This window comes from Rhinichthys klamathensis, unplaced genomic scaffold (genome assembly GCF_029890125.1).
Source record: "Rhinichthys klamathensis goyatoka isolate OS25496 unplaced genomic scaffold, OSU_Roscu_1.1 h1tg000117l_1, whole genome shotgun sequence".
NCBI lineage: Eukaryota > Metazoa > Chordata > Actinopteri > Cypriniformes > Leuciscidae > Rhinichthys > Rhinichthys klamathensis.
This window is the reverse complement of record NW_026606654.1, coordinates 415,815-441,423: the sequence shown is the minus strand read 5'-3', so window position 1 is coordinate 441,423 and position 25,609 is coordinate 415,815. Positions and strand designations below refer to the sequence as shown.

Below are 25,609 nucleotides of genomic sequence, written 5' to 3'. Positions count from 1 at the left end.
CACTTATTTTAATATACACAAAGTTTTCTACGTACAGTGAGTGATTCACTGTTTTCACTCACTGAACAGAAATATATGGCGCTGTCTTCCGGCTCCAAATTTACAGTCTGAGATCCATTTTCGGGAACCGTTTTATTGGCCACACATCTATTTTTCTCCATATTCTGCATCATTGTAATAGGTTGTGAATGCTACGAGTCTCATAGTCTCTCAATGTTCTAATTTTCAGTTTGATCCGATACATTTAATTTTCAGTAAAATATTTAGTTCAGTACAGCTTCATGTATTTGGGTTGTGACAACATTTTTCATTTGAATTCTTATGGATATAAACGGTTTAATTGATTATATACTTTTACACCAAGAAGTGTTTCTGTCACGTTTAACTGTACTATCTTAAATCAGTTGTTGGTAAATGTTGGCAGGAAATAAAACCACCTCTATCTGGAGGAGAAACACTTTCTTTTAAACATTAAGTCGAAGTTATTTTCTGTGGTAATAAACATGCCACAGATGCTGCCTATTAAAACTTGTATTCAACTCTTAATGTTGGCTCATCTCAACTGTTCTGAGTCTGTCATGCATTATATTGCTTGTCTCAGACTGCCACCTGTTGACTAACGCTGTCACTGATCTTTCATGTACAGAATGTTCTTGTACAGCACTCCATAAGGCACTGGCATCTGGCATCTTACTTTTATGAGCTACAAATTAGTTTTTTGTTTTTCAGCATCTCAAAAGTCAAAGTATATTTTAAACTGATTATCAGATTTCAGACGACAGAGTTTTGGATCCCTTGACTTCAGTAACAGACTCAGTGAAATAACGGTTGTGTTCAGTTCTTTTGAGATGTCTCAAACACTTCTGTGAAGTGAAATATGATCTTTTATATTATACATTTAAAACACAATGGTAATTCAATCACCTTGTCTTGCCTATGCCTTGATTGTTAGTAAAATCATCTTGGTAATTAGCCTGGTTAAAACCAGACCATTCTCAGTTGTAACTGAGTTATGGTCTGGCAAAGCGTCAGACAAATCATTTCCAGAGGGGCGTCACCAACGGACGTCGTGGATAGACCTAAAACCAATCAAGGGTGCGTTTCCCGAAAGCATCGTTAGCCAACTATGGTCGCAAGTTCCGTCGTTACCAATAGAGTTCAATGGGATTTGCGACCATAGTTGGCTAACGATGCTTTCGGGAAACGCACCCCAGAGCGATGAAGAAACATTGTTGTTCTTTGCTCGTTTTTTAACGAAAATGAAATGTTCAAATGGCTTAAAACAGACGCGATAGCTGATTCGAACGAGTGATGTTCGACGGCGGCATCCATCTTTGTAATGTAGGCTACAAAATCTGCTTCAAAATCCCAGCGCTGTCGTCATCGTGTAAAGCCCGCCCCAACGTTTCTGATTGGTGCCTCGATTTCGACGGATTGGAAATGGGCTTGAATCATAGAGGCTTGAATCATAGATATAAACACTAGATGTCGCCTTGGCTACCGCAGTTCATTGGAACGAATGCGTCAATAGAGCCGCCATCTTGAAACAGGGGAACCCCTCATCAGTGTCAATGTAGGAAAGGTCTAACGGAAATAAAATCACCATAAATCGTCATGAATGGGATGTTCTAGTTGTTTTGGTTCGTTCCAACGGTCAGACATTTATTATAGAGTCCAGAGAAATAATAAAAAAAAAAAAACATTTCACAATCTTGTGAAATGTAATCCCTTGCTGTCTGGTTTTTAGATTTCGGTCGTGTAAACATCCATACGCAGCACAAAAGTCCGGCATCATCCATGAATTCAGCGTTACCTAGCTACTTCCTATGACAAGACCCCTGTTCCAAGATGGCGGCGGTTTTGACGCATGTTTAGAACCCCAAGGCGACATCTAGTGTTTATACCTATGGGCTTGAATGAGCTCTTTGCCAGTCTAACTTTCAGAGCAAATCTAAATTTGCCTGGAAGTTGTCTGGGTTTTCCCAGGCTACTTGGTAATATATTTTTTCTCAAACTGTTTGCTGGAACTTCAGAACTCTATTAACACATGTTACTGTAGTAGTACACAGTAAATCCTTAGACTTGTTTGTTTTTTATGTTAGTACAGTTAATCACATAATATAAACTGTGACCAATTTAAATTGTGGTGTTATTTATGTACTGTTTATATTGTAGAGTAAGAACCCAGAAAATGAACCTGGCAAATACCGTGGTCGTTTTCAACCTGCCCACTGCCAACTGTGTGATGCTATCATGATGTAAATATGGACCAAAATCTCTGAGGAATGTTTCCAGCACCTTGTTGAACTACGCCATGAAGAATTAAGGCAGTTCTGAAGGCAAAAGGGTGTCCAACCCGGTACTAGCAAGCTGTACCTAATAAAGTGGCTGGTGAGTGTATGTAATATCAAAGCACCCACTTTATGTTCACATCAGTAAAAATCATTTTAAACATACCTGACCTTCTCCATAGCCATTGGTGCCAGCCTGCCAGGTAACACTCCTACCATCTTTTGTGTTTGGGTTGTGTTGACCAAGGCATAGTCTAAAGCGTGCAGAGCCACAGTCAGGAGCTTCACACAGAAGTAAACACGAGCGAGTGATCTCAGCGGCATTATTGACACAACACCATCCAATGGAAAACACTAGAAAAGATGGATTCTAGAAAAACACATATATTGTTGTCAGTCCTCAAACAAAGCTGGCCAATGTTCAGGCAAGGGATGTCAAGTTGCACAAAAAGACACCATAAACAAGATGACATTAAATAATTTATTTCCCTTTCTTGATTATACATGCTTTTGTATAAATTGGGGGAAATGACCTGTACAGCTATGTACAAGAAATATCACCACTTAAAGGAGAAAAAAGTACAATAAATATTAACAAGTGTTTGGACTATGAAGCTAAAATTAGCTGTCATTTATCAATTTTGTGACATACCAAACTAACATTTACTCAGCAATGATGTCATGGAGACAAAACTTCTGTCAAACTAAGATGTTGATATTCATGAAGAACAGAGATTTTAAATTGTTGTCTATTTGACATTTCAACAATTAGGTAAACTATATAGAGAACGTGTCTATCTAAAGAAAGGTTCATTTCATAAGACTTCTTTTGATGCAGATGCTTAGGGAATGTCACTCAAGCAGAGATGCTGTCTCGGCAGCTTCATTCAAAACAAAAAAAGAGAAAAGCTGTCCTTTTCTGGGATCACTTAAATACAAAGTGCAAATGGTAAATAATAACCGCAAAACATTCCACATGTTTGAAGACTAGTTTCTAACACAGTATCTGTAAAGAGAAACACTACACCATATTGTGTTACTTAAATCCATCCGGTGCAAATAAGAGTCACTCTCTTCCATTTAAATAGTTAAAAGTGTGGTTAGGTAAGTGATGATTATTGTATTAGGAATACGGAAAAAGGAGGAAAAAGGAGGATGCTACCAGGTGGCTCTTTTCTGCCCTTTTGATAGTTTACAATACCTTGAGTATTTTCATGTTTAGATCTTGAATCTCACAAAAAATTGTCAAGAAATGGCAGTCGCACCCCAAATTCAAAAGAATAAAATGACAAATATATACATTTTGCACAAAAAAAAAATTTTTTAGGAGACTGATATTATTTTCAGAAAACTGGCCACAATACTTTAATTCTCAATTCTCAGTACTGTATGTGAAAAAGACATGTAATCAGCGGTGACGTAAACAGCAGTATTTGTCATTTATGATGTTTTTATTAACCCAACGACTCTTTTTTTCCCCAAATTACAGGAATACAAATGTGAGTGGGTATTAAATATAAAAAAAATGAAATGGCCCTGAAAAAATCTTCATTGTCTTTATGCACAATGCCATTTTTTTTCTTTTGATTTTGGGGTGAAATATGACCCTGACTTTTCGTCGTGAGATTCTCCCTTACATCCAACATAAGACGTCATGACGTAACCAACACGAGCCATATTTTAAATTACTTGAATGCAGTTGTAGTAGACATGTTTAAAATTGAATGACGTGAAAACCCATGGCACAGAAATTTTGTTCCCCACAAGTCACTACACCATCTCATTCATAAAACAGATGAACATATGATATTAATAAACTATGACATGAAGGCACTACAAGGACGTTTGATAGGGGGCTGAGAAGAGACAAATCTAGTTCCATCTACTCCAGTGGGAGCTGTGCGTCTCCAGTTCTGTGGCTCGTTGACTCCACTTACATTAAATGTCAAGCACAAGTGCTGTTGAGAATAAAGCTCCAGTCTTCCTCTGATACTTCATTTGGGGATTAGACTTGTGCTACACAGCCTCTAGTTGTCTGTCACCCAGACACCATGAACGCTTTAAAAACGCATAAGCAGCAAAAAAAGAAAAACTGGTCTTATATGATCTTTACAGGCATTAACACACCAATGCATCAAAGCCAGCACACATATTCTAGGCTCACAGGCCAGTATGAATATCAGCAGTACATGTCAGAGAACAGAGCTCACTCTTCACCCAAGCGCCATTTCTGGGACTCTTCCTGACGTGCATCTGGGTGGATCTGGTTCCTCATGCCTCCCAGCACATTGGACGTTGCTTCTGTGGCAACGATAAGAGGTTTAACAACAGCAGGAGGAAGCTGGCGCAGGACTCCGCCCACAGCGCCCGTCATGCCCCTCTGCTCATGCTCACGGGTCGCAGTGTCATAAATGGTCTGGGCTGTGTCGGTAATGCCCTGCAAACACACAGTGCGTAAGGTTTATATAAACATTAGGGGTGTAACAATATATCGTGTCACAATATGGATAGTGGATAGTGACAATATGTATTGTTTATAGTTATACCACCCAAAATACCATTTCTGTGAGGAAAAAAATTAAGTTTTCAGAGTAAATATTAAGTTATATATAGTGGTTTAATGTTGAATATAATGTATAATAATGCAATAGGGGAATATTTGTGGGTCCTGATAATGCCAAATGTACCAGGACTACATTATTTTAAATATATCTAGTCAGTGACAGAGTGTAAGCATATTCGTCTAAAACAATTCTGTATTTTCAGCTTCAGAATCATGAATATTTTTATTCTGGTGTTACTATTGGCAATAACAACCAATGTATTTCCATTTCAGAGGGCTATTCTTAAAAATGCTGATGAATTGTGCAATTGGGAATGTGCATTAAGAAAATCAATCATCTTTGATTTCATATTAACTAGCTAGGATTAAGTGTAAAGGGGCAAAAATGTATATTGTGAGCCAAATAAGGGCAGAAAGTGCTCATACCTCTTTTACTACGCTGTATGCCTTGGCCACCCCCTCTCTGAGGTCCACTGGCTGATGGGCCAGACAGTAATGCGAGTACCGTTTAATCTTTTTGCATTCTTTCTCATCTGGCACTGGAGACACCATGTCATAAGCCGTTTCAGCAGCCGCCTACACAAAACAGGTCACAAGTCATTTATATATACGAATAAGTGGAGCGAATTAAGTTTAATGTGATCAGTATGATTAATATATCTATGTTCCTCTGCCATTGTGACTGTGTGAATGTTTTTATCAAAATATGGCAATCGCCCCAAAAAGTCATACACTAAAAAGAAGTAACAAATCAGAGTTTACCTGTATTGTTCGCACCATCCGATTGGTGAGCTCCAGAGCGGCCATTGCGGTGGATGTCCCGAAGGAAGCGGTGCCCCGCTGGAAGCCACGCACTATTCTTCCATCCTTACGGTACTGCTCAATGGGCAGCCAAACTAGATCCCTAAAACCCTGAACTACAGGTCAAACAAAGAGGAAACAGTGCTTAACACTGAGAACCCTCATTAGACAACTTTATTTTACAATTTACATAGTTAGAGACATCAATATCAATATTTAGTCGATAGTACTTTTGAATCACTTGCAGATGGAATAATGCATGTGTGAATGTGTTGTGCTAACCTAGCTGCACCAGGGAATGAATGGGTCCCACGCCTCCCAGAAGCCCCGGCAACTGGTTCTTCTTTATGTCATTCAGCCACTCATTAATGGCATATGAAAAGAGTTTGTCAACACCCAATAATCTGGAGGAAAAAAAAATCATCTTGAATAAATAGGTTCAAATAGATTTGTTAAGTAATATAATAAATAAAAAAAATTTAAATGCTATATTTGTTTTTATTTTTCTTACCCTTGTCTGTAACACAGGCGTCGTAATTTAAGCTCTGAGCAGTTCAGTTGTGTCAGCCCAATCACAATACCAGCAAATGTGCCCTGTAGAATAAGAATGCCAAATAATAAGCATTATATCATACATTAAAATTTTCTCATAGTTTATTTACTAAGAACAAATTAAATCCACAAGCTTGTTTTGAAGCTAAACATTGTTACTTGACCCAGTGCTTTATATTTAGATGAAAATACCATTTATTACAACGAGCAGTGCAGATCTGTTGTTTGACAGATTATGAGGGGCATAGTGACAACTGAGGGGGACACATAGTTTTTTCAACTTTTTATGCATTTTGGCCGTTTGTTTACACAACAACTGCGTTTTGGGGGCCTGAAATGCAAACTTTTGAAAACGGGTTTCAAAGTGCTCAAAAGTTTCTGAAAACAATATTGGGTAACACTTTATTTTAAGGTGCTTGTAATAAGCAGTAATTAACAGTTAATAAGACACTTATAAGACCTTATAAGATGCATATAAGATGCATATAAGCATTAACTAATGATAATAAATAAATTAAATTAAATAATAAATTTCTCAAGGATCAATACATTGCACTTTTAGAACAGCCGAACAAACATAAGTGGTGTAAGACTGGAAAACTGGTTGGAGAAACTGTCTTGACCACATGGTCTATTGAAACAAAGGAACTTGCTGAAAATTAACATTCGACCTCCCCCTCACGCAGTCTCACCTGATTTACATTTCCTCTCTCTCTCAGTCAGTAACACTAAAAAAACGCACACAAGTATATACATGGTTTAATGTGAATGATTATTGTGTTTAGTATCATTTTAAAGGTCTCAGGGTGGCTGGTTCAGATGTCTCCTTCCAAATAAGTAAAACAAAAGGTAATAAGTTTTTTTAGAAGTTTAGAGAAACTGGCACACAAAGAAAGGTGGACAAATGGCCTTTCTCCCCTACCCCCAAAATAAGGTGTAACCTGAATGCAAATTACCATTGAAAAGAAGTTCTGGCTATTTAATGGAATGCAGCAAGGGATCGTGGCTTTTTCTGTATTTCAGATAGCCCATGAGGTAGCTCATGTAGTTCGTAAATGTTGGGTTTGCATCTATTTCTCTAATCCTAAAACATTTGATGATTTGAATTGATTTTCTTTCAATTGATTATGGAATTGTTATAATACATTTACATGACATAATAAATTGTTATATTTGATTATTCTAACAGACTTTGACTTTATTTTCATTGGAGTTAAAAGGAATAGTCCAACATTAACGTATATTTAAAGATGCACAGATATCATTGAAAAACACTTTCATTTTATGGAGTCAGATGAAACGAGTAAATACATAAGATAGAATGTATTGCATTTAATTAAAAATCCCTTTGCCATTGGAAGAGACGGAACACTGCGTGATACCTTCACCTCTAATCGATGCCGCCATTGGATCGAATTAGACGGACTTACAGTGGTAACACAAACTCCCAGTCACTTAAAAATTGACCTTCCCAAGAGGGAGTAGTTTCCCTGATCTCTTCAGGCCCTGGACCTTTAATTAACCCTTATATGAAGTAGTTACTGCTTATATGCATCTTATAAAGGTCTTATAAATGTCTTATTAACTGTTAATTACTGCTTATTACAAGCACCTTAAAATAAAGTGTTACCCAATATGGTTATCGTCTCCATGTAAATGACAAAAGCGTGAATTTGTGAAAACGGTGACGTCATGCACATGCGTATGTGTATTACGTGTTGAGTCTATATACATGTAGTGTTTCTTTACAAAGTGGCATCGCCAACTATTGGCCTGGCATAAATAATACAGCGTTTTAGTGGTTTTCGCAGATCCAAGTGAACGTGGATCATTTTGACAATGTACGTGAAAAACGCCCAAAAAAAAACAATTCCGTTTTTTTAGTACATCACTGTCGTGTAAACGTACCCTTTGATTCATACACAAAAAGGTTTTGTTGACTAAATGCATATACAGTATATATTGTCACTGTGCTCGTTACAATTTACAAATACAAAATGCATGGAAAAAATTATGCCAAATGTATTTTATATTACATTATTTTAAAGAATAAATTCAGAATAAAATATGATGTTCACCAAAAGATTAAGACAATTTGTTGGCGTTCGGATTTTGTAGATAGCTCACCTGCTCCATGGCCATGTGTTTTCCATGGTAGTCTAATCGAATTGGCACCTCTGAAGTGAATCGGAACTCTCTGGAAAACGACATGAGCAAAATAAATTCTGGTTTGTGGTTATTGATTAACTCATACCTCATATTTTCATATTATATACTCATATTTTGTTTAATCTAAAATGGCACATATTTTATATATTGCACATATTTATACTTATATTGTTTCTCTTTTACTTGTCTTCTGTTTTTATTCAGAGCCTTGCAACGAAATCTCACTCAACTGTATATTGTGAATGTACTGTTGAATGACAATAAAGTCTGTCTAAGTCTCTAACAACTTGTTTAATGATTTTGGGGTGAATGTTTAATGTAGATGGACACATTGTTGTAGATCAGGGGAGTTTATATTTCTAGCCCTAATTAAACACATCTGAAGCAGCTAATCCAGGTCTTCGGGACCACTGGACGGCTAAAGCTACAGAGCTAAATTCTAGAGGACAGAAGCCCTCCCGGAGTAGGATTGGACACTGTTGTAGGTGGTTATGAACACTGCTTCCTCTCTCACACACCTGAAGAATATGGGCTGGTCAGTGAAAGATGTGGAGGCAGTGTCCGTCTCAGCAGTGCTGTCTTGGCTGCCGGTGCGGACGAGGCTTGGACTGGCACGGCTTTGTGTTGGCACTGAGATGATGGGCGCAGGGTCTTGAGCCGCTGCACCGTTGTACTTGGAAAAACTGCAGGAAACTTCGGGGCCAGGCGGCTTCTTCATTGACACACAGAATGCTACAATACAAATCAATAAATAGTCATATAGATGAAACAATTGCTTGCAGAGCAGAATAGATGTTGCAAGATCTAGAGAGCTGCCTTAATGTATACTTTTTTTTAATACACAATTTCTGAGTAGTACGTCCTGGGTAGAAATTACAGTAATTACGATGTGGCGTGAATGCAGCACAGAGATATTTTTGACTTGAGTGAGCCTACATTGAGCTGCCTATCTAGACAACATTTTTAGGCACTCACAGGATTTGGAACAGAGTTAATGTTTCCAAGGTCCACAGAGTTTATATTTTGCATATTGATTGTTACCTTCCGTCTCTGGTGGGGAAAACATTTCAACGTCTGCTGCCAGACTGGTGAAGAAGTTCTTCAGGAAGAACAACGCATCCTGTACAAAACAAAAGTGACGTATATGAGAGGGATCACTGACATTTAAGGTGTTTTCACAGTTGTAGTTCGGTTCGCTTGGTTCATTTGGTCCGGACCCCAAAACATTTTTTATTTAGTCCTGGTCCGCTTGACGTTCAAATTGGCATTTTACCACCGAACTGAAGAGCACCGAAGATACTAAACCTAAAGCAGGGATATGTTCACCACCTGATTGCTCGGCTTTTATCACGTATTTTTCGTGACGTAACTTGCCGAACATCCAAAACAATGCCATGTTCTGGGCTAAATGCGCTCGTTGTATGTGCGTAGCCTACGTATGATGAAATTTTGATCAGCTGAGAACTTGTGAAGAGCTTATAAAATGTGTAAAGGAGGCAAAACAGCGTCAGGAATCCCTCCGTCACACACACAAACGAAGATCTGCTGTGAGGAGACGCAGTTCTGACGCCTGTAACGAAATGTGATGGGCAACATCGCGATTATGATGAGAAAAAACAGCTATGATTGAGCAGTCTGTGCTTTTTAGGGTCACTTCTTGTGACATCATGTCCTGTTTTTGGTTCCTTTACATGTCTTTGGTATGGTTCAAATGAAATTTGAACGCGACATGGACGAGAGTTTGTTTGGAAGTGCACCGAGACCCATCATTCAGGGTTCAGATGGCAGCGTTCACAATTATTTAAATTAACAGTAATAGAGCAATCGCACCAGGGTTTGTTTTAATCCAACCGAACATGCCAAGTGTGAACACACCCTTAGTCACCAGTCTGAACTACACTGTTCAACAACTCTTCTCAAATCATATTTTTGTTCTGTACCTGATCAATGTTCAGACGGAGAGGCATTAATGACACACGTAGACAGCACTCCTGAGGTCCCTGTCCAGCTTCCGGACACACGTGTAGGGCTCTGATGGTCAACTGATATACACCGACAGCACATGCTCAGACCAGATCATGTGATATTTTAGAAACATATTAGATCATTATCTGTCTCTGTGTATTTGATTGTACCATGTTGGAGTGAGCTTTCCTGGGCATCTCTTTACTGGAGTACAGGTAGAGAAACTTGTTCATCATGGAAGAGGCCAGCCTGTCTCGTATCTCCAGATCCTGCACTGAGAACACCTGTCTGGACACCGGCTGCTCCGTCAAAAGGCCTGCCTCTGGAGCCATCTGAGGATACACCTCATGCTGGAACCGCACCTAATATAAGACATGAAGAATCAGAGAGTATTTGATTTTTCTGAACTGGATTATTAGATGGTTTAGTACTGGTTATTCCACAGGATTGTCGAATGCTTGATTCTGATTGGTTGACGAACGTTCTAACTAAGGCGTGCAATTATTTTCCAGTAAACGCACAGCTATGAAGTAGTTCCAGGTCTATTCACCACTTTACAGTTCCATATCACGTGGCCAAATTATTTAACCTACAACAGTAAAAGAACCATTATCCGCAAAGACACTGACCAAGCAAACAAACATAACAAACAACAGGATAAAAATAACAAATTTATACGTTTTTCTCACTAAATTAACTATTATTTTCTATTGAAAGCTTTCTTTCTCCCGCTCTCTCTCTACATCCACACTCATAGGCATACTGTACTGTACACACTCAGATGGAAACTTGCACGTTCACAGAATCTTTTTGTCAGCGCTGCCCATCGACTGACTTGATAAAGTAGCTATATGACATTTCTCAGTAGCGAGGTGGGAACGCCGCTGTTTTTTAAAGCACTTAAACTCAACTAAAACGAAAACTACTAAAAACATTTTGTTAACTGAAATAAAATACTAAATATTTTTATTTATTTTGTTTTATTTTAGTTAGTAATTTTAGTACTTCAACTTAAACTGAATGAATTACAATTAAAAATTTTCATTCAGTTTAAGTTGAAGTACTAAAATTACTAACTAAAATAAAACAAAATAAATACAATTATTTAGATTTTTTTTTAAACAAAAACTACTAAAAATGACAAAGTCACATAAAATTACTAAAATGAAAATTTTAAACTGAAAATATAAAAAATCTGTCAAAATATTAATAAAAACTATATATATATATCACTATTATTTTTCAAATATTATTATATATATATATATATATATATATATATATATATATATATATATATATATGAGGAGCTCTTTTCCAAAACGCGATAAATCTATTTCAATAGTTTTCAGGAAAATTACTTTTTTTACCTAGACCCACACATTTTGTGAATTTTCAATTTAGCCTGGTAAAATGTTTTTTTCCCCTCAGTCTGAACACGTTGAACAATGATTATTAGATCAAACAACAATATTGTTGATGATAAATTCAAAGTAATTTTTTTTTTTTTTCAAAACGCTATAAATCCACAAAAGAAAAATTGAAAAATGTTGATTTTGATTTTGGCCACTTAATTAAGTTTTGTTTTGTAGAAAGCCTTTCTTTAAAGTGAATTTCGTTTTGTATAAATTGCATCTTAATTTCAATAATTTTTTCATCAACCAATTGCCTGGATTTAATAAATAAGAAGCAAATAGACAATATAATCATGACATGGAGGCGCCCGCGTGGTCACTTGCATTGCACGTGAACAGGAGCGCATCTCATCATAAATTAACCAAAATTCAGCGTATGCCTCACAGACATGAGAAATATATCTATATAGAAAGCTTGAAATGTCTTTAAACGAAACAATTAAAAACGAAAATAAATAGCATACTCTCTGATTATGTAATCCATTAGATGCATTTCTCTCTAGGCGCGTTCACTACAGAGATGCTGATCGTCAGTCACTGACACACAGAAAACAGTTGATTAATAAAAATAAAATAAACATTTAGATTTTCGAACGATATTCGACTTTTGCTCCTTGATTGTCGAATGCCATTTTTGGCAGAAATTATAAACAGAAACCTTTGTCAGCAGCATCTACCCCAGGAGTAGGTCTCACTGGCTCATCAAGGCCATCAAAAGTGTTATCACCGTTTAAAGCACTCATTTTGAGGAATGAATGAACATAAACAAACCTCTGTTCAGCGCGCCGATGTTGGATTGCGTAGAACGCTCACTGAATTCTGATTTGTCGAGAGAGGATTTATGCGTTTAGGCTAAAAATAGGTTTGGCGCTTATCACGGTTTGGAAAAGAACTGCATCTTGCAGTACATCTTAAACAAGGAAATATAGCGATTTGGCATGAAACATTGATGGAGCAGTGAATAGGTTCAGAACACAGCAAAATGACATGACAAACTAATTTTTTTTTTAAATGGCGTTTATCGCGTTTTGGAAAAGAGCTCCTCATATATATATAGGCAGATTGGCAGACAGATGATTAAAATTATAAAATGTTTTATTTTCATATATTAAGCATTATATTCATGTTCATATATTAAGCATTATATTCATGTTCATATATTAAGCAGGCAAATGATTAAAATGTTCAAGTGTTTCTCTGACCTTACTGAGTTGAATCTCCATCAGAACATCATGGTTTCTGCCCCATCCTCCTCCAGCACGAGAGCCTCTTCTCACCTGTCTTACAGGAGTCTGTGACGGAGAACTGTGAGGAGTGCACCTACACACACACACAAACATGCTCTCTGAATACACACTTATAACACATGCAGATTTTATATGAAGCATGATTTTAAATCAAGAGTGGCCCAACTCCAAAAATGTACCCTTGACTGCGAGCTGGTGATGAGGACAGTGCGCCACCGCCGAAGTCCTTTCCTCCATAGAGATGCCACACAACAGAGATCTCTTTGACCAGGTATCTGATTTCCGACACAGGGAAATGAAGCGGCCCCCTGTTTAAAGTGCTGCCCTCCAGGGGGACACCGAAATGTTCTTCCTTCACCAGGATAGGTTCAGAGGTTAGCTTCTTTACCACAGGCTCCTCATCCCGTTCCTGACAGACAGACAAAACACTTTGATCAAGTAATGCATGCACGAGTTAAGATCTCTATTTTAAAGAACAGTTCACCCAAAAATGTGAGTAACATCTTGAAATTCAGTCAGTTCTTCACGCAAAGCTATTTCAATGCTTCTCTGCCTGCAATATGTATGAAATGAAGCGCTCACCTCTATTCTGGAGCCCGGCGTGTCCAGGATGCAGAAGTCATCAGAGTCGTGGAGCACAGGGGGGGCAGGAGGAGAGATGAGGGGCGAGTGCAGGGTTGGGTACGTGGGGCTCGGGTCCTGCCCCAGGTTTCCACTCTCATCAGGGAAAAGGAAGAGATCAGAACGGGGTGGCTCATGATCATGTGAATGGTCTTCGTTGATACCTACACATAAGACAGACAGATTCAATGCGAGCAGTGTTATTTTAGTATTATTCATATTTTGAATATACAGTGCGAGAGATACGCTCATCGCTGCACAAACGTGTTTACTGTGTGTTGCAATTTTTTGTATGTGGTTTTGCTTTAGGAAACTTGTAGCAATGGAGATAAGAGCTGTGTGTCATCTGAAGGTTTTAGATCCAGTCACTCTTCTCTCGAGTGACGCGACTCAAATGCTCCACTTAGATATAAACGCTGCCGTTGGTTAATGAACATTTGGACATCGCTATCTTTAATATTTCTTTGGTCACTATCCCTACGGTTACTGATAAGAGAATACGGGCTTGACTCCCGTATTCTCGAACTCGTTCATATTTTGGGCGAACGTGAACTGAACGTACTGTATTACTGCCTGATGAACGTTACTGTGAACTCGTTCATTCTGGTGTCTGTGAACGCACGCTCTCTCAGTTTAACTTCGTTCAATAGGGTGCCAGATTTCTATAGAGCCTTCCAGGCGAAAACCCGACTAAAACACACCGTAAACAGGCCTTAATATGTAGCGAATAAAACACCCAATCTGGCAACACAAGCCACCAGTGTCACACCGCCGCATGCGTCATCAAGACAAGAAGCAGCATGTAGTCGACAAAGCATCGAGGAGGCGTCGCATCATATGATCAGTTTTAAGACAAGGTCGGTGAGGATGGGAAAAATCTTACATTTCTGTGCAAACTTTGCCCGCCGATAAAATAATTGCAGTAGTGGTTGTATATGGGTTGTGGCAATAATTCGTTTTTAAAATAGCTCGCAGCAACATATGGAAAAAAAGAACTATGAACTAGTTAATTTTTTGGAACCGTGAACTTAGTTCAAAATTGTGAAGTATGAACAATGAACTGAACTAGTTCATTTTAAAATTTGTGAACTGAACTTTGAACTAGTTCATGTAGAAAGTGAACTTTCCCAACACTGTTGACTCCTGTTGCACATTCATTTGAGAGGCTACTGTAAATTGCTGTTTAAACGGGACATTTCGAGACTCACACCTGTAAATGCGGTTGTCGATTCCCAAACACTGAGTGTGAACGTAGCCTAACTGATTCACTGGCATATAATTCCAAAGATAAAAATTCCCTGATCAAAATATAACCCTGTCCACCTGTGACACGACTTTCTTTTTCAGCTGACGTTACTGACGTTAAACACCTGGCTCCATTCTGCTACATAACGGTAACTTTTAACAATCCAATCATTTACTGATTGATATTATCAAGCTCCGCCATACATTTTTATCACTGAATATCCCGTTTCACTCAGAAATAAGTCAGATTATATATTAGTAAAATTGGATGGTGAATGTTGTTTAATGTATGGTTTTAAAATAAGTGCTAGACTGAAAATTTTGGAAAAGCCATTCACCACAGAAAATAACAAAACAAAGCAGAGTAAAGTCTGACCGTTCTGTTGCAGCATATGGCTCTGCAGGCTGTCTGTCTCTTCCATAGCATCACTCATCAGATCCTGAAGAATCTGCTGCTCCGCTTCAGGAAGTAGAGGTGCCGGAGCTGGTGGGCGGCTCACTGCTTCAGTCTGGAGAACAATAAACACGTTCATCATGACAATAGCTCAAATCAGCCAACTACTACTCAACTTTTAAAAAATTGGTAAGGTTGTCTGATAATAATTACTTTGATAGTTTGATTTTAAATATTAGAACTGAGTAACATTAGAACTGGAGATATGCGCAGCCCCATAGCGGCTCATTTCAGACAAGCAGGCCATAATATCAGCGCTTTGCAGTATATTGGTATAGAAAAAGTAACAAAACCTTCAAGAGGAGGAAATTATGAGAATAAATTATTACAGAGGGAATGTTTTTGGATTTACACCTTAAGTACTTTGTCACCTTTAGGGTTGAATGAGGATTTTGATATTAAGCCATTTTTATAGTAATTACTATTTTTTGTTTTTGTTTTGACATGAATTGTAACTGTCACATGACTGGTATTTGTCACGTTACTCGCATTTGTCATGTGACCTTTTGTGTGTGCCTAATTAAGGCAATTATCTGTATCTATTTAAAGTTGACTTCACTCTACATGTATATTGTGCCTGATGAAGACCTGAGGGTCGAAACGTTGCTTTTAATTAATTCTTTTGGAGCAGTATTTTTCAGTGTGCAGACTTCACACTTCTTTATTTTGATTTTAAATATTAAGCATGGTGGAATGTGTCACTGTCAACATGTTAAAGGGGTCATATAATGGTACATGCACTTTTTCAAGTTGGTTGTACTGAAATGTGTGTTGGCAGTGCCTGTACACAACCATCATATAATGGTAAAAATCCATCCAGTGTTTTTGTTTTAATCTCCTTATATGTTTTCCCCTGCCTCAAATCGAGCCGTTCGACCGTGTGACGTCACACGGTCGGACGCCCCTCCCGCGATTGTTGATTGACAGCCGGGTTTCAACACAGAACCGCCAATCATAGTCTGCGCGGACCGGCGCGGTCATTGTTGATGTGCCGGAGCACTGTCTATGAGCAGAATGGCGTCTAAGCGATTGTGGTGTTCTGTTCTTGGGTGTAATAACGAACACAGCAGTCATTTTAATGTTCCTAAATCCGAACCGCTGAAGACGCAGTGGCTGAGTTTGTTTTCGAAGGGAATATTCCCCACGAGCAACGTCAATGCTCTCATGTTTGCCGAATCATTTCTCACCAGACTGCTTTATAAAGGAGGGTCAGTATAAAGCTGGATTTGCTAAGCTCATGAAAAAAGGATCGGTACCAGCTATTCGTGTTCCTGCTGAACCTCTAGAACAACTGAAGTGAGTGTAACGTTTTATTATCCTTTATATTAATATTTTTATCTTTGCAAATCGCTTGCACGCTTCACGATGAATGAGTCTAAGGTTTACACTTAGGGTACATTACGGCATGTTTTCTATGTACGACGTTCTCAATATAATTCATAATCCCACGTTTATAATGAACAACGCGTTATGGTTATTGTGTTACAAACGTGTACGCACAGAACAGAGAGGCGGGGAGAGCAAAGCTCATGATCATTTAAAGGCATATGCACTGAAACGGCGTGCTGAAAACCGAGCTGTTTTTGACCAGGTAAAATAACTGTTTTCTTACAATACTAATGAGAATTTTTAATTAAAGTATATTACAAACTTTGGTAACACTTTACAATAAGGTTCATTTATTAAAAATTAGTTAATGTATTAACTAACATGAACTAACCATGAGCAATACATTTATTACTGTTTTTGTTAATCTTTGTTAACGTTAGTTAATACAAATCCAGCTGTTCATTGTTTGTTCATGTTATTTCACAGTGCATTAACTAATGTTAACAAGATTTTAATAAAGTATTAGTAAATGTTGAAATTAACATTAACAAAGATTAACAAATGCTGAAGAAGTATTGTTCATTCTTAGTTAATGTTAACTAATGCAGTTAACTAATGAACCTTATTGTAAAGTGTTACCCAAACTTTTAATTTAGACCCTAAAGAATCATATTAGCTTGTACAAAAATGGCATTATATGACCCCTTTAAGTCAGATTTTCAATTGAACAGACCTTCACCCTTTGTTTAGTGCTTCTGCGTTTGGCCTCCATTCCAGAAGGGGGCAGTAGATCTCCGTAGCTGGCTATGTACTGAATAAGGTTCATGAGAGCGGCACAGGAGTCTGAACAGGTGCGAATGTGAATAACATCACTTGAGCAACGCAGCTCAAACCTTGGCTCCGTCTACAGAGACATAATTGACACAAGATAAAGTCATTGGAACATTCTGCATTAGAGGGTAGACAACTCTTTGTTTTAATGGAGGACTGTTATACCATTTTGCCATCTGCTCCTGGTTTGACTGCAGTGATCCTCAGTTCCAGGGTCCCCATATCAACCACCTGCACATAGTCTGAAAACATAAAAATAAGAAAATGAAGCCAGAGCGCTTTGTAGACATATTCTGAAACAGCACAAACGTGTAGACCTCCTCACCTCGTGCCAGATTAACAGACACAGCGTTGACTTTGTCAGACAGAAACAATACAGCTTCATCTAAAATTATTCTATAAGGGGGGAAATCAAAAGCGATTAGAAAAAAAGTAACTAGGAAATGTTCAGTTATAGACAATGTAAGTTTGTACCTTAAACTGGAGGAAGAGTGATCTAAAGACACACTGCTGGAGATGCTAAAGGTCTCCACCGTCAGCAGAGATCTCACGGGTAAATACAAAGGTCTAGAGAGAGAAAACTTCTGCTTAGATCCAAATGCTCTTTTAATAGAAAAGCACAATAAATACATTCTGTGCAGATTATGAGGATTGAATCCTGATCCTCATTTGTTTGCTTGAATGAAATGCAATGAAATTAATCCACTGTAAGCGCCCAAACAGTTTTGTGAGGCACCATTTTCCCTTTAAATACTGGATAGATGTATTGGAAAAGATAGTGCTAGAATCTAGCTAAACATATCACCTATAATCCAGGGAGCAGCTCCATAGATGCAGGTGGAGGGTGGACACAGATGAAGGGGGTGTGTAGCCAAGCACCGGCTCATCCGACACATTTAAAAAGTCGACTATCTACAGTGGAAAGATAACCAATACGGTTTGGCACAGATAAATTAACGACAGTCTTGGTCAGAAATTAATCAGATTGTTATTGAGTCAACAACTCATTCATCACCAACACTTTTATGATGCAATCCACAATTCCAAAGCCCATATTCGCTTTTAGGTTTTGTACATATTATTATTATTATTATATTATTATTACCTGGTCATACCAGCCCAGACTTGAAGGCACCACTCTGTGCTCCAGCGTGACTCCCCTCATGCCAACGGCTATAAGAAACTCCTGAACATACAGAAAGACATGCAGACAGATCCAGTTACAGGTTTAAAAACACAAACAGCTCAGAAAAGATTGGGATTGTTAAGACTTTAAAAAAAAAAAAAAAAAAATAATTTTTTTTTTAATTGTAAGTCTCTTATGCTCACCAAGGCTGCATTTATTTTATAAAAAATATAGCAAAACCAGTAATAATATGAGATAGGAATAAATAGAAAAGATATTTATAATTTTTATACTGTCATGTCAAAGCTGAATTTTCAGCAGCCATTAATAAAGTCCTCAGTGTCACATGATCCTTCAGAAATCATTCTAATATGCTGATTTGATCCTCAGGAAACATTTATTATTAACAATACTGAAAACAGTTGTTCTGCCTAATATTCTTCCAGGATTCTTTGATGAATAGAAAGTTCAAAACATCAGCATTTATTTGAAATATAATTTTTTTGTAACAATGTAAGAAAAAGTCTTTAGTGTCAGAGTATTGATACATTTTTTGATCAGCGTCCTGAACAAAAGTATTAATTTCTTTAAAAAAAAAAAAAAGTTGAAATTTTAAACAGTATTTGTCTAATCCAGTTATGCGTGTTACCTTGACATTGCGCTCAGTGTTGTGGGAGGATATTTTAACAGCGACAGACAGCATGCTGTGGGGCTCCAGACTGAGCCCTTCTGAGGGAGACGCCCTCTCTGAGGCCGATTCAGTCGCATATATAACAGGCTCCAGCCAATGAGGACGCGTCCTGCAGGGCAGATTAACACTCCACTCCGGGGCATCCCCGTCCACCGTGCCTGACCAATAAGATACACAATGAAAAAAATCATCATACATACTTATTAATCCTAAATATGGGATATTTGATATTTTAATGAGATAAAAATATTATCATACAAATAAGAAGCACTAAAATATAATTAAATAGGAGCATATATTATTTCTACACAAAAACGATAATGTACCAGAAATCTATATAGACCATTATATAACTTAAAGGTATAGCGGAGGATTTTCTGTTTCCGGGTGGCTCATCAAGACTATTGGTCCTCCTAGTTGTCAATCATTCTGGTGATATGTTTACGTAAGACCGTCGTACGTGCTCTTCCCTAGGTAGTTTTCGCTTTCTGCGCATGCGCACTTTCAGGTGTGTATGTGTGGTGAGCTACGGTTTCAGCCATTCATTGAAGCTCGCCGTTCTCACCGGGTTTTTTCAAAATGTCTGAGGGTCGCAAGAGAAAAAGTGTCTACGAATTGTATGACAAGAAGAGAAAGGCCTCTGAAGAAAGAAACAAGACCAGAGTGTTTTTGGGAGAATATTTCACACGCTGGCGTGCGCTAAAAGCACAGGTTGGGCTTCCCACCGATGCCTCAGTCGCGAAGTTTCTACTCGACAGGTAAAGTTTGGCATGCTATTTGGAAAATCCATTTAAAATCACTGCTAGTAAAAGGTGAACTAGGCTCGTCCATGCTCTCTCGTGCACACGTTTTATAGGCGTTCCCTCTTGGGAGCAAATAGAGTGTTGCGCATGTGCATTTTTAAAAAAATTGGAGAGGGCGGGTCTTCTCTAAAATTCGGAAAGATCCTCCGCTATACCTTTAACTGAAAAATAACAGGTAAAAGAATGCAAACAACTTTACCGTGGTGATAGAGGCAGGCCTGAGACGTGTGGAAGCAGACATAATGCTGGTCTTTGTAGCCTTCGTGCTGCGTCACGCCAAACAGCGTCCCGTTTTTCACCTCCATCCAGAATTCACCGTGTTTTTTTTGTAACACACTATTATCATCCTGCTGGAAGTATTGGCATATATTACATAAAGCCATGGCTATATAATGAGTCAATATTAAAGCATGATTTTTGCGATGTTGATGTAATACCTTTAGGTGTGTTTGCAGAGCCAGCAGGCCGTGGTTAACAGACAGGACGATGGAAAAGAGGCTCTGAGAGTTCTTAGGCTGGATCTTACTCCTCTTCTTCCTTCTGTTCCTATAGCCCAGTTCAGCGGGGGTGTAATACTGCAAGATCTCTTCCTCAGAACCACTCTCTTCCTCTTCACACACATAATCCAGAACAAAAAGACCAACAGACACAGGATGTCAGATGAAACTATTACCTGAAAACAACATGTTTCTATGAATAGGTGCCGGCAATAGTATCAAAAAGCATGTAAATACTTTTTCTAGTCTGACATTAAATATTCAAGTGAGCAGAAGGGGAAATGATCTTTACCCTCAGGGCCAGTAGATCTAAACTGACTGAAGCTGTCTTTACTGTACGTGTTGTAGAGTTGACTGGCTACAGACAGACCCACCCCATACGGGATGTTCTCCACCGTCTCGACTGGAGATGGAGCGGTGGGTTCCCATAGCAGCAGGTCGTTATTAATCCTGGGAGGAAAAATAAAAAAAGAAGAGCACATGGTAGCTGGAACTCACTAGAACATGAATATGAAGTTTGAGGATGTAGATTTAGAAGACAAAGCTGTCATTTTCTCCATGCATTAATAATAATTACCTGTTGTGTAGTTTCTCATAAAAGTCATTATTGGGCAAAGAGAGCTGCACGTTAGGGAAAAACAGCTCAAGGATGTAGCGGGAGTTGCTCATGGTTTTATCTTGGAATTCTGTCATCTCCACCACGTCTCCTGGAATGACCATCTGCATGAGGCGCAAAGTTATTATCATAATTAATAATTGCAGATAACTAATATTTGATCCATAATGGGTGCACGTATTTTTCTTAACACCAGGCAAAAATCGCTTTTATATTTATTATATTATAAATAATTAGCCAAAAAGAAAATTAATTAGAAATATCAACAAATCTACAATACAATCTAAAACTTAATTTCAGAAAGAAAAGAAAAATCTCCATACCTCCTCATTCTCGTACATGACACGTCGTGAGGAGAAAGGGGATGGCTCAGGTTTGCCAAAATCACACACATCCTTCAAGGAGTGGGCAGCTCCTTCTTCTTCCTCCTCTTCCTCCTGTGAGTGACCGTCTGCTTCTTCCTCCTCTTCCTCAGCTGTTACAGGCTCTAAGATGGAGCGCACAGCCTTGGGGTTCACCTTCAAAACCACTCTGAATGGGTATGGAGCAGAAAACATTTTAGTTTCTGTATCTGGATCATTTTTTTCAGTAAAGATCCACAGAATGACTATAAACAAAACAGGATACACAGAGCACAGCCTACCTGGGCCAGTCGAATTTGCCACAGTCGGACGATGTCATATCCTCCTCCATGGTGTTAGCTACTCGTAAGAACCTGGCTGCAGGGAGACCTTTGTCTTTTTGAAATGACCCTAGTGTAACAAAAAACACATTGTGTGATTAAATGTGTAAAACAAACCACAATCTAATATTCTTTTGATATTATGTTGTGAGGTTTTGTATTGCAATATCATATCTCCAATTTCTTTTATCCTCTAAGAAATGTAAAATTCAATTTTAAAAATCTCCCATTGATTTACATTGTTAGATTGTGCACAAATCTAGCCAGCAGAGATGACATAATAGTAATATTGACATATTATAATTTATTGATATTTTAAAAAAAATTACAACTTGAATTGTTTTTGTCCTCCCTTGATTTTTTTATACTAAATTGGTCTTTTCTCTCTGGCATCTATTGGTGCCATTACACTGCAAAGTGCATGTTAGACAACAACAACAAAAAACAAGAAAGCATATATAAACCTTCAGGAAAAGCAAGTCTAGCAGACATAAAATATGGTTTATTCTTTTTAGAAAAGAAGAAGTGAAGCATGTTTGTCTATAAAAAGGATCTCTGTATCCTGTATGTGGGGGACGACTGTAGAGGAACATTCGAATTCATTCCTCATTTCCTCATCAATGATTACTTTCAGAATTTACTCAAAATGCAAGGCTGCGAGATTATTTTTATGGCATGATCAAGATGAATCTGTTTGTAAATTAATACCACTGAGCTCTTTGAAAGTGAGCTCCATCTTGTTCTGCTCTGATGAGTTTCCTCCAGTGAACTCCGTCTTGAGCTCCAGATCCTCCAGCTCCAGCTGAAGCAGCTCTTTCTGCAGGGACTTCTTAAACCAGGGGCCCCTTTCCTGATCCGAGCGCAGGTCTGGGATTGGAAACCGTACCACTAGTACCAGTAGAGGAGCATTTATTGACACAGACACGTGGCAGTGCGCTGGGGTGCGACTATCATCCAGGAAGACCTCTGCGAAGGCTTTGTGCTTGTGAGGAAAACACACAACCACAATAAGATGCAAAGTGATATAAAAGTAAAAGAAAGTAAATTAAGTAGAGGGAGATAGTTGCTAATGTTTCTCACCAGACTGACATGTTTGTTGTAGGAGGTGTACATGTGAGATGCCATCATCTCCGTTGTAACCAGTTTCTGAGGCTGGAGTAGGGAGTTGAGCCTGTCCACAATGCTGACGTCACACTCCGAGCGCACTTTACCCAGCTCTACCTGCAATTCTGCCTTCCGAGGTATAGTACTCAGGCGTACCTGCCCGCCCTGGTAAAAAAAAAAAGTGGGACTATGTTTACTGTCTGCAAGTGACTAGATTTGTGCTTAATTTGAAGTAAAAAAAAAGTTAACAAATAATTTTTAAAAAATCAAACAATTATTGACAATAATAATAATATCATAGATGGAATAGTCAAGGACATAATCGTGTGGTAATTTACTTTAGTATGAAAAAATACTCTAATCAGCTCCAATCAACACTTCTAAAGAAGTTGTTGCAATATTTCAGGCAGTTACCTGCGGGCCTCTGCGTTCTGTTAGTTTGTAGTGTAAATGTAGGCATGTAGGAGGGGGAGACTCACTACTGGCTGGGACGTCAAACGTAAGAAGCTAATGTTTGACACAGAAGAAAAAAATCATTGTTATTATATAAAATAAGTATTCTGTGCACATACAACATTGTTAACAGACAAAAAAATACCTCTGTGTAATGGGCTCCACTCTTTGTAGTGTGGCTGTCAGTAGAGTACAGGCATTCCAAAACCTCCACCTGACTGAGAGAGAGATCCGTGTTCAGCGTACGTACACTGGAGCCTTGGCAGTGCTCGTATGTCACCTTTAATCCCTGACCAATGAACCTGAAGATGAAGAAAAATGCATTAAAAATGTTCTGCTATCTTTAGTGGCACCTTAAAACACATACTCTCTAAACCATAAGCAAAGGTTAAGTACGGAGTTCCACAAGGCTCTGTCTTGGGTCCTTTCTTTTTATCTTTATACATGTTTACTTTAGGATACATGACTTTATCTTTTGCTTTGATTGTTATGGTGATGACCCACAGATATAAATTTCCTCTAGACCTGTTACAAATGTCAGTTTTCCCAGTCAATGGAGTGCATTGAGGGCATTAAATACTGAATGCAAAGTTATCGCTGTCCCACCTCATCTTTTTTGTGAACTCACATGCAATGTCAGCCATCCAAGATTATCCAATTATTGATAATTGCAATAAGGCTGATAACAAAAGAATAAGCAACCATTCTTATAGTATTCTAAAGGGGCTGGGATATTGCCATCCACCAAAGCTGTATTTTTAAAAAAAGCTCTAATAAAAAAAATGTGAAGTTCAACTAAACGGATAGATTTGAACAACATTTTTAATTCTATGTTCGTTTGCCAAATACATTATTACTCAACATATAATATAACCAAATTTAAAAGGTTAAGAAGTGAAAGCTTACCTGAGGTGATCATGTGGACAGGCTCGATCAAAAACGGTTCGTGATTGGAGGAAACCACCAGCAGGGAGTTGATTTACAGTCAGAATACGGAAAAACTCAGAAGCCATTGGTGCAAGATGGCTGCGGGAGGAGTTTGGAGGTGGGAGGGGGTCGATATGGAGGACAGACAGGCAGAGATTGCCCACTGTCAGCCTGAGAACCAGCTCAGGCCTGGACTCATCACAATGGCCTTTAGATGGATGAGCTAGAGATCACACATAGGGAATATAATTGATTAAAGATAGTCATTAGGGTTAACAATTAACATAAATCATAAAGGTGATGATGGGACTCACATGTCTGCCGTAACAACTTGTGGGTAAGCTGAGAATCTCTGGACAGTTGTGGTGTCTCATTTGTCTGTTTCTCCTTCTGTCTAGGAACATCCATGTACTCATCCCACACCGTCTAGGGAATGTGTCAATAAATGTTTTACATTTGCAATATCTTAAAGTATGTAAGATTTTTGAGAATTGATATTCTCTAAATCCAGTTTATTCTTCATTGACTGCTATAAGTATGACATTCATGGGTTTATCTCTCTCAAAAAGTGTAAACACTGAGCCCCCAGGCACCATCTAAACATTAAGAGCAGATCTGTCAATCTCTTTACAGCTCAACCAAGTGAGTTTGGGGCATGGCTATTGTAGCAGGCTGAGCCAGAGGGTGTTTAGCCGATGTGGGACCATGGCTGACGCATTACATGGGAAGACATACAGCTTTGGGTACAGGAGTGAAAGCCAACATTTGTTGCATTTAGGCTGGACCTTCAAATATTAAACAGGTCGTGATCACGTCAAAGCGACAATGTACGCTTTAATACAACATCATCATGCGCCTGTTCCGAAAGACATATGTTCCAGTTTATATGTTTTACTTTGACATGTCTAGTACAGACAGCCTCAAATAGTTCTGGCGCAACATGTAAAAAAAATGCATGTTGGATGGGATTATTGTAAGTAAGAAGCTCACGTTCTCTTTAGACAAAGGGTTAGCCTACTTAAATGCTTACTCAATACCCATTGCAACACAGCTAAAATATTCCTAATATGTATTTGTGATATTTGAGTTGTGGGATGCGTGACACACAAAAGGGGTGTTTGCAAAATATGCTGTACTTTTGTAATTCCGGTGGGTGCCACTAGTGTTATAGAATGATTGACACAATCTATCAATTAATTAATGAACTGTGACACAATCTATCATTTA

The 25,609-nt window shown here is 38.3% G+C and overlaps 1 protein-coding gene across 5 annotated transcripts in view; it reads right to left on the bottom strand.

The window, feature by feature from the left end:
• Positions 1 to 3,803: 3,803 nt before the first annotated feature.
• The window catches only part of atg2b (autophagy related 2B), a 28,076-nt gene continuing 6,270 nt past the window's right edge, over positions 3,804 to 25,609 (bottom strand). For 2 of the 5 annotated variants that reach the window (XM_056255063.1, XM_056255062.1), the window contains 33 exons: positions 24,697 to 24,808; positions 24,362 to 24,605; positions 23,601 to 23,757; positions 23,417 to 23,509; positions 22,979 to 23,167; positions 22,607 to 22,880; positions 21,860 to 21,968; positions 21,540 to 21,747; positions 21,178 to 21,320; positions 20,893 to 21,050; positions 20,541 to 20,713; positions 20,303 to 20,453; positions 19,259 to 19,458; positions 18,589 to 18,669; positions 18,289 to 18,395; positions 17,958 to 18,050; positions 17,809 to 17,879; positions 17,649 to 17,725; positions 17,386 to 17,556; positions 15,246 to 15,378; positions 13,586 to 13,788; positions 13,183 to 13,412; positions 12,959 to 13,076; positions 10,512 to 10,703; positions 10,317 to 10,418; positions 9,418 to 9,496; positions 8,895 to 9,108; positions 8,335 to 8,404; positions 6,167 to 6,249; positions 5,938 to 6,059; positions 5,617 to 5,771; positions 5,281 to 5,430; positions 3,804 to 4,728 (listed from right to left, as the gene is read on the bottom strand). In XM_056255063.1, the coding sequence (XP_056111038.1) occupies positions 4,498 to 4,728; positions 5,281 to 5,430; positions 5,617 to 5,771; positions 5,938 to 6,059; positions 6,167 to 6,249; positions 8,335 to 8,404; positions 8,895 to 9,108; positions 9,418 to 9,496; positions 10,317 to 10,418; positions 10,512 to 10,703; positions 12,959 to 13,076; positions 13,183 to 13,412; positions 13,586 to 13,788; positions 15,246 to 15,378; positions 17,386 to 17,556; positions 17,649 to 17,725; positions 17,809 to 17,879; positions 17,958 to 18,050; positions 18,289 to 18,395; positions 18,589 to 18,669; positions 19,259 to 19,458; positions 20,303 to 20,453; positions 20,541 to 20,713; positions 20,893 to 21,050; positions 21,178 to 21,320; positions 21,540 to 21,747; positions 21,860 to 21,968; positions 22,607 to 22,880; positions 22,979 to 23,167; positions 23,417 to 23,509; positions 23,601 to 23,757; positions 24,362 to 24,605; positions 24,697 to 24,808 (4,893 nt within the window). In that variant the 3' untranslated portion in view covers positions 3,804 to 4,497. The remainder of the gene's footprint in view (positions 4,729 to 5,280; positions 5,431 to 5,616; positions 5,772 to 5,937; positions 6,060 to 6,166; positions 6,250 to 8,334; positions 8,405 to 8,894; positions 9,109 to 9,417; positions 9,497 to 10,316; positions 10,419 to 10,511; positions 10,704 to 12,958; positions 13,077 to 13,182; positions 13,413 to 13,585; positions 13,789 to 15,245; positions 15,379 to 17,385; positions 17,557 to 17,648; positions 17,726 to 17,808; positions 17,880 to 17,957; positions 18,051 to 18,288; positions 18,396 to 18,588; positions 18,670 to 19,258; positions 19,459 to 20,302; positions 20,454 to 20,540; positions 20,714 to 20,892; positions 21,051 to 21,177; positions 21,321 to 21,539; positions 21,748 to 21,859; positions 21,969 to 22,606; positions 22,881 to 22,978; positions 23,168 to 23,416; positions 23,510 to 23,600; positions 23,758 to 24,361; positions 24,606 to 24,696; positions 24,809 to 25,609) is intronic. The other 3 variants (XM_056255065.1, XM_056255064.1, XM_056255066.1) reach the window with 3 other exon arrangements.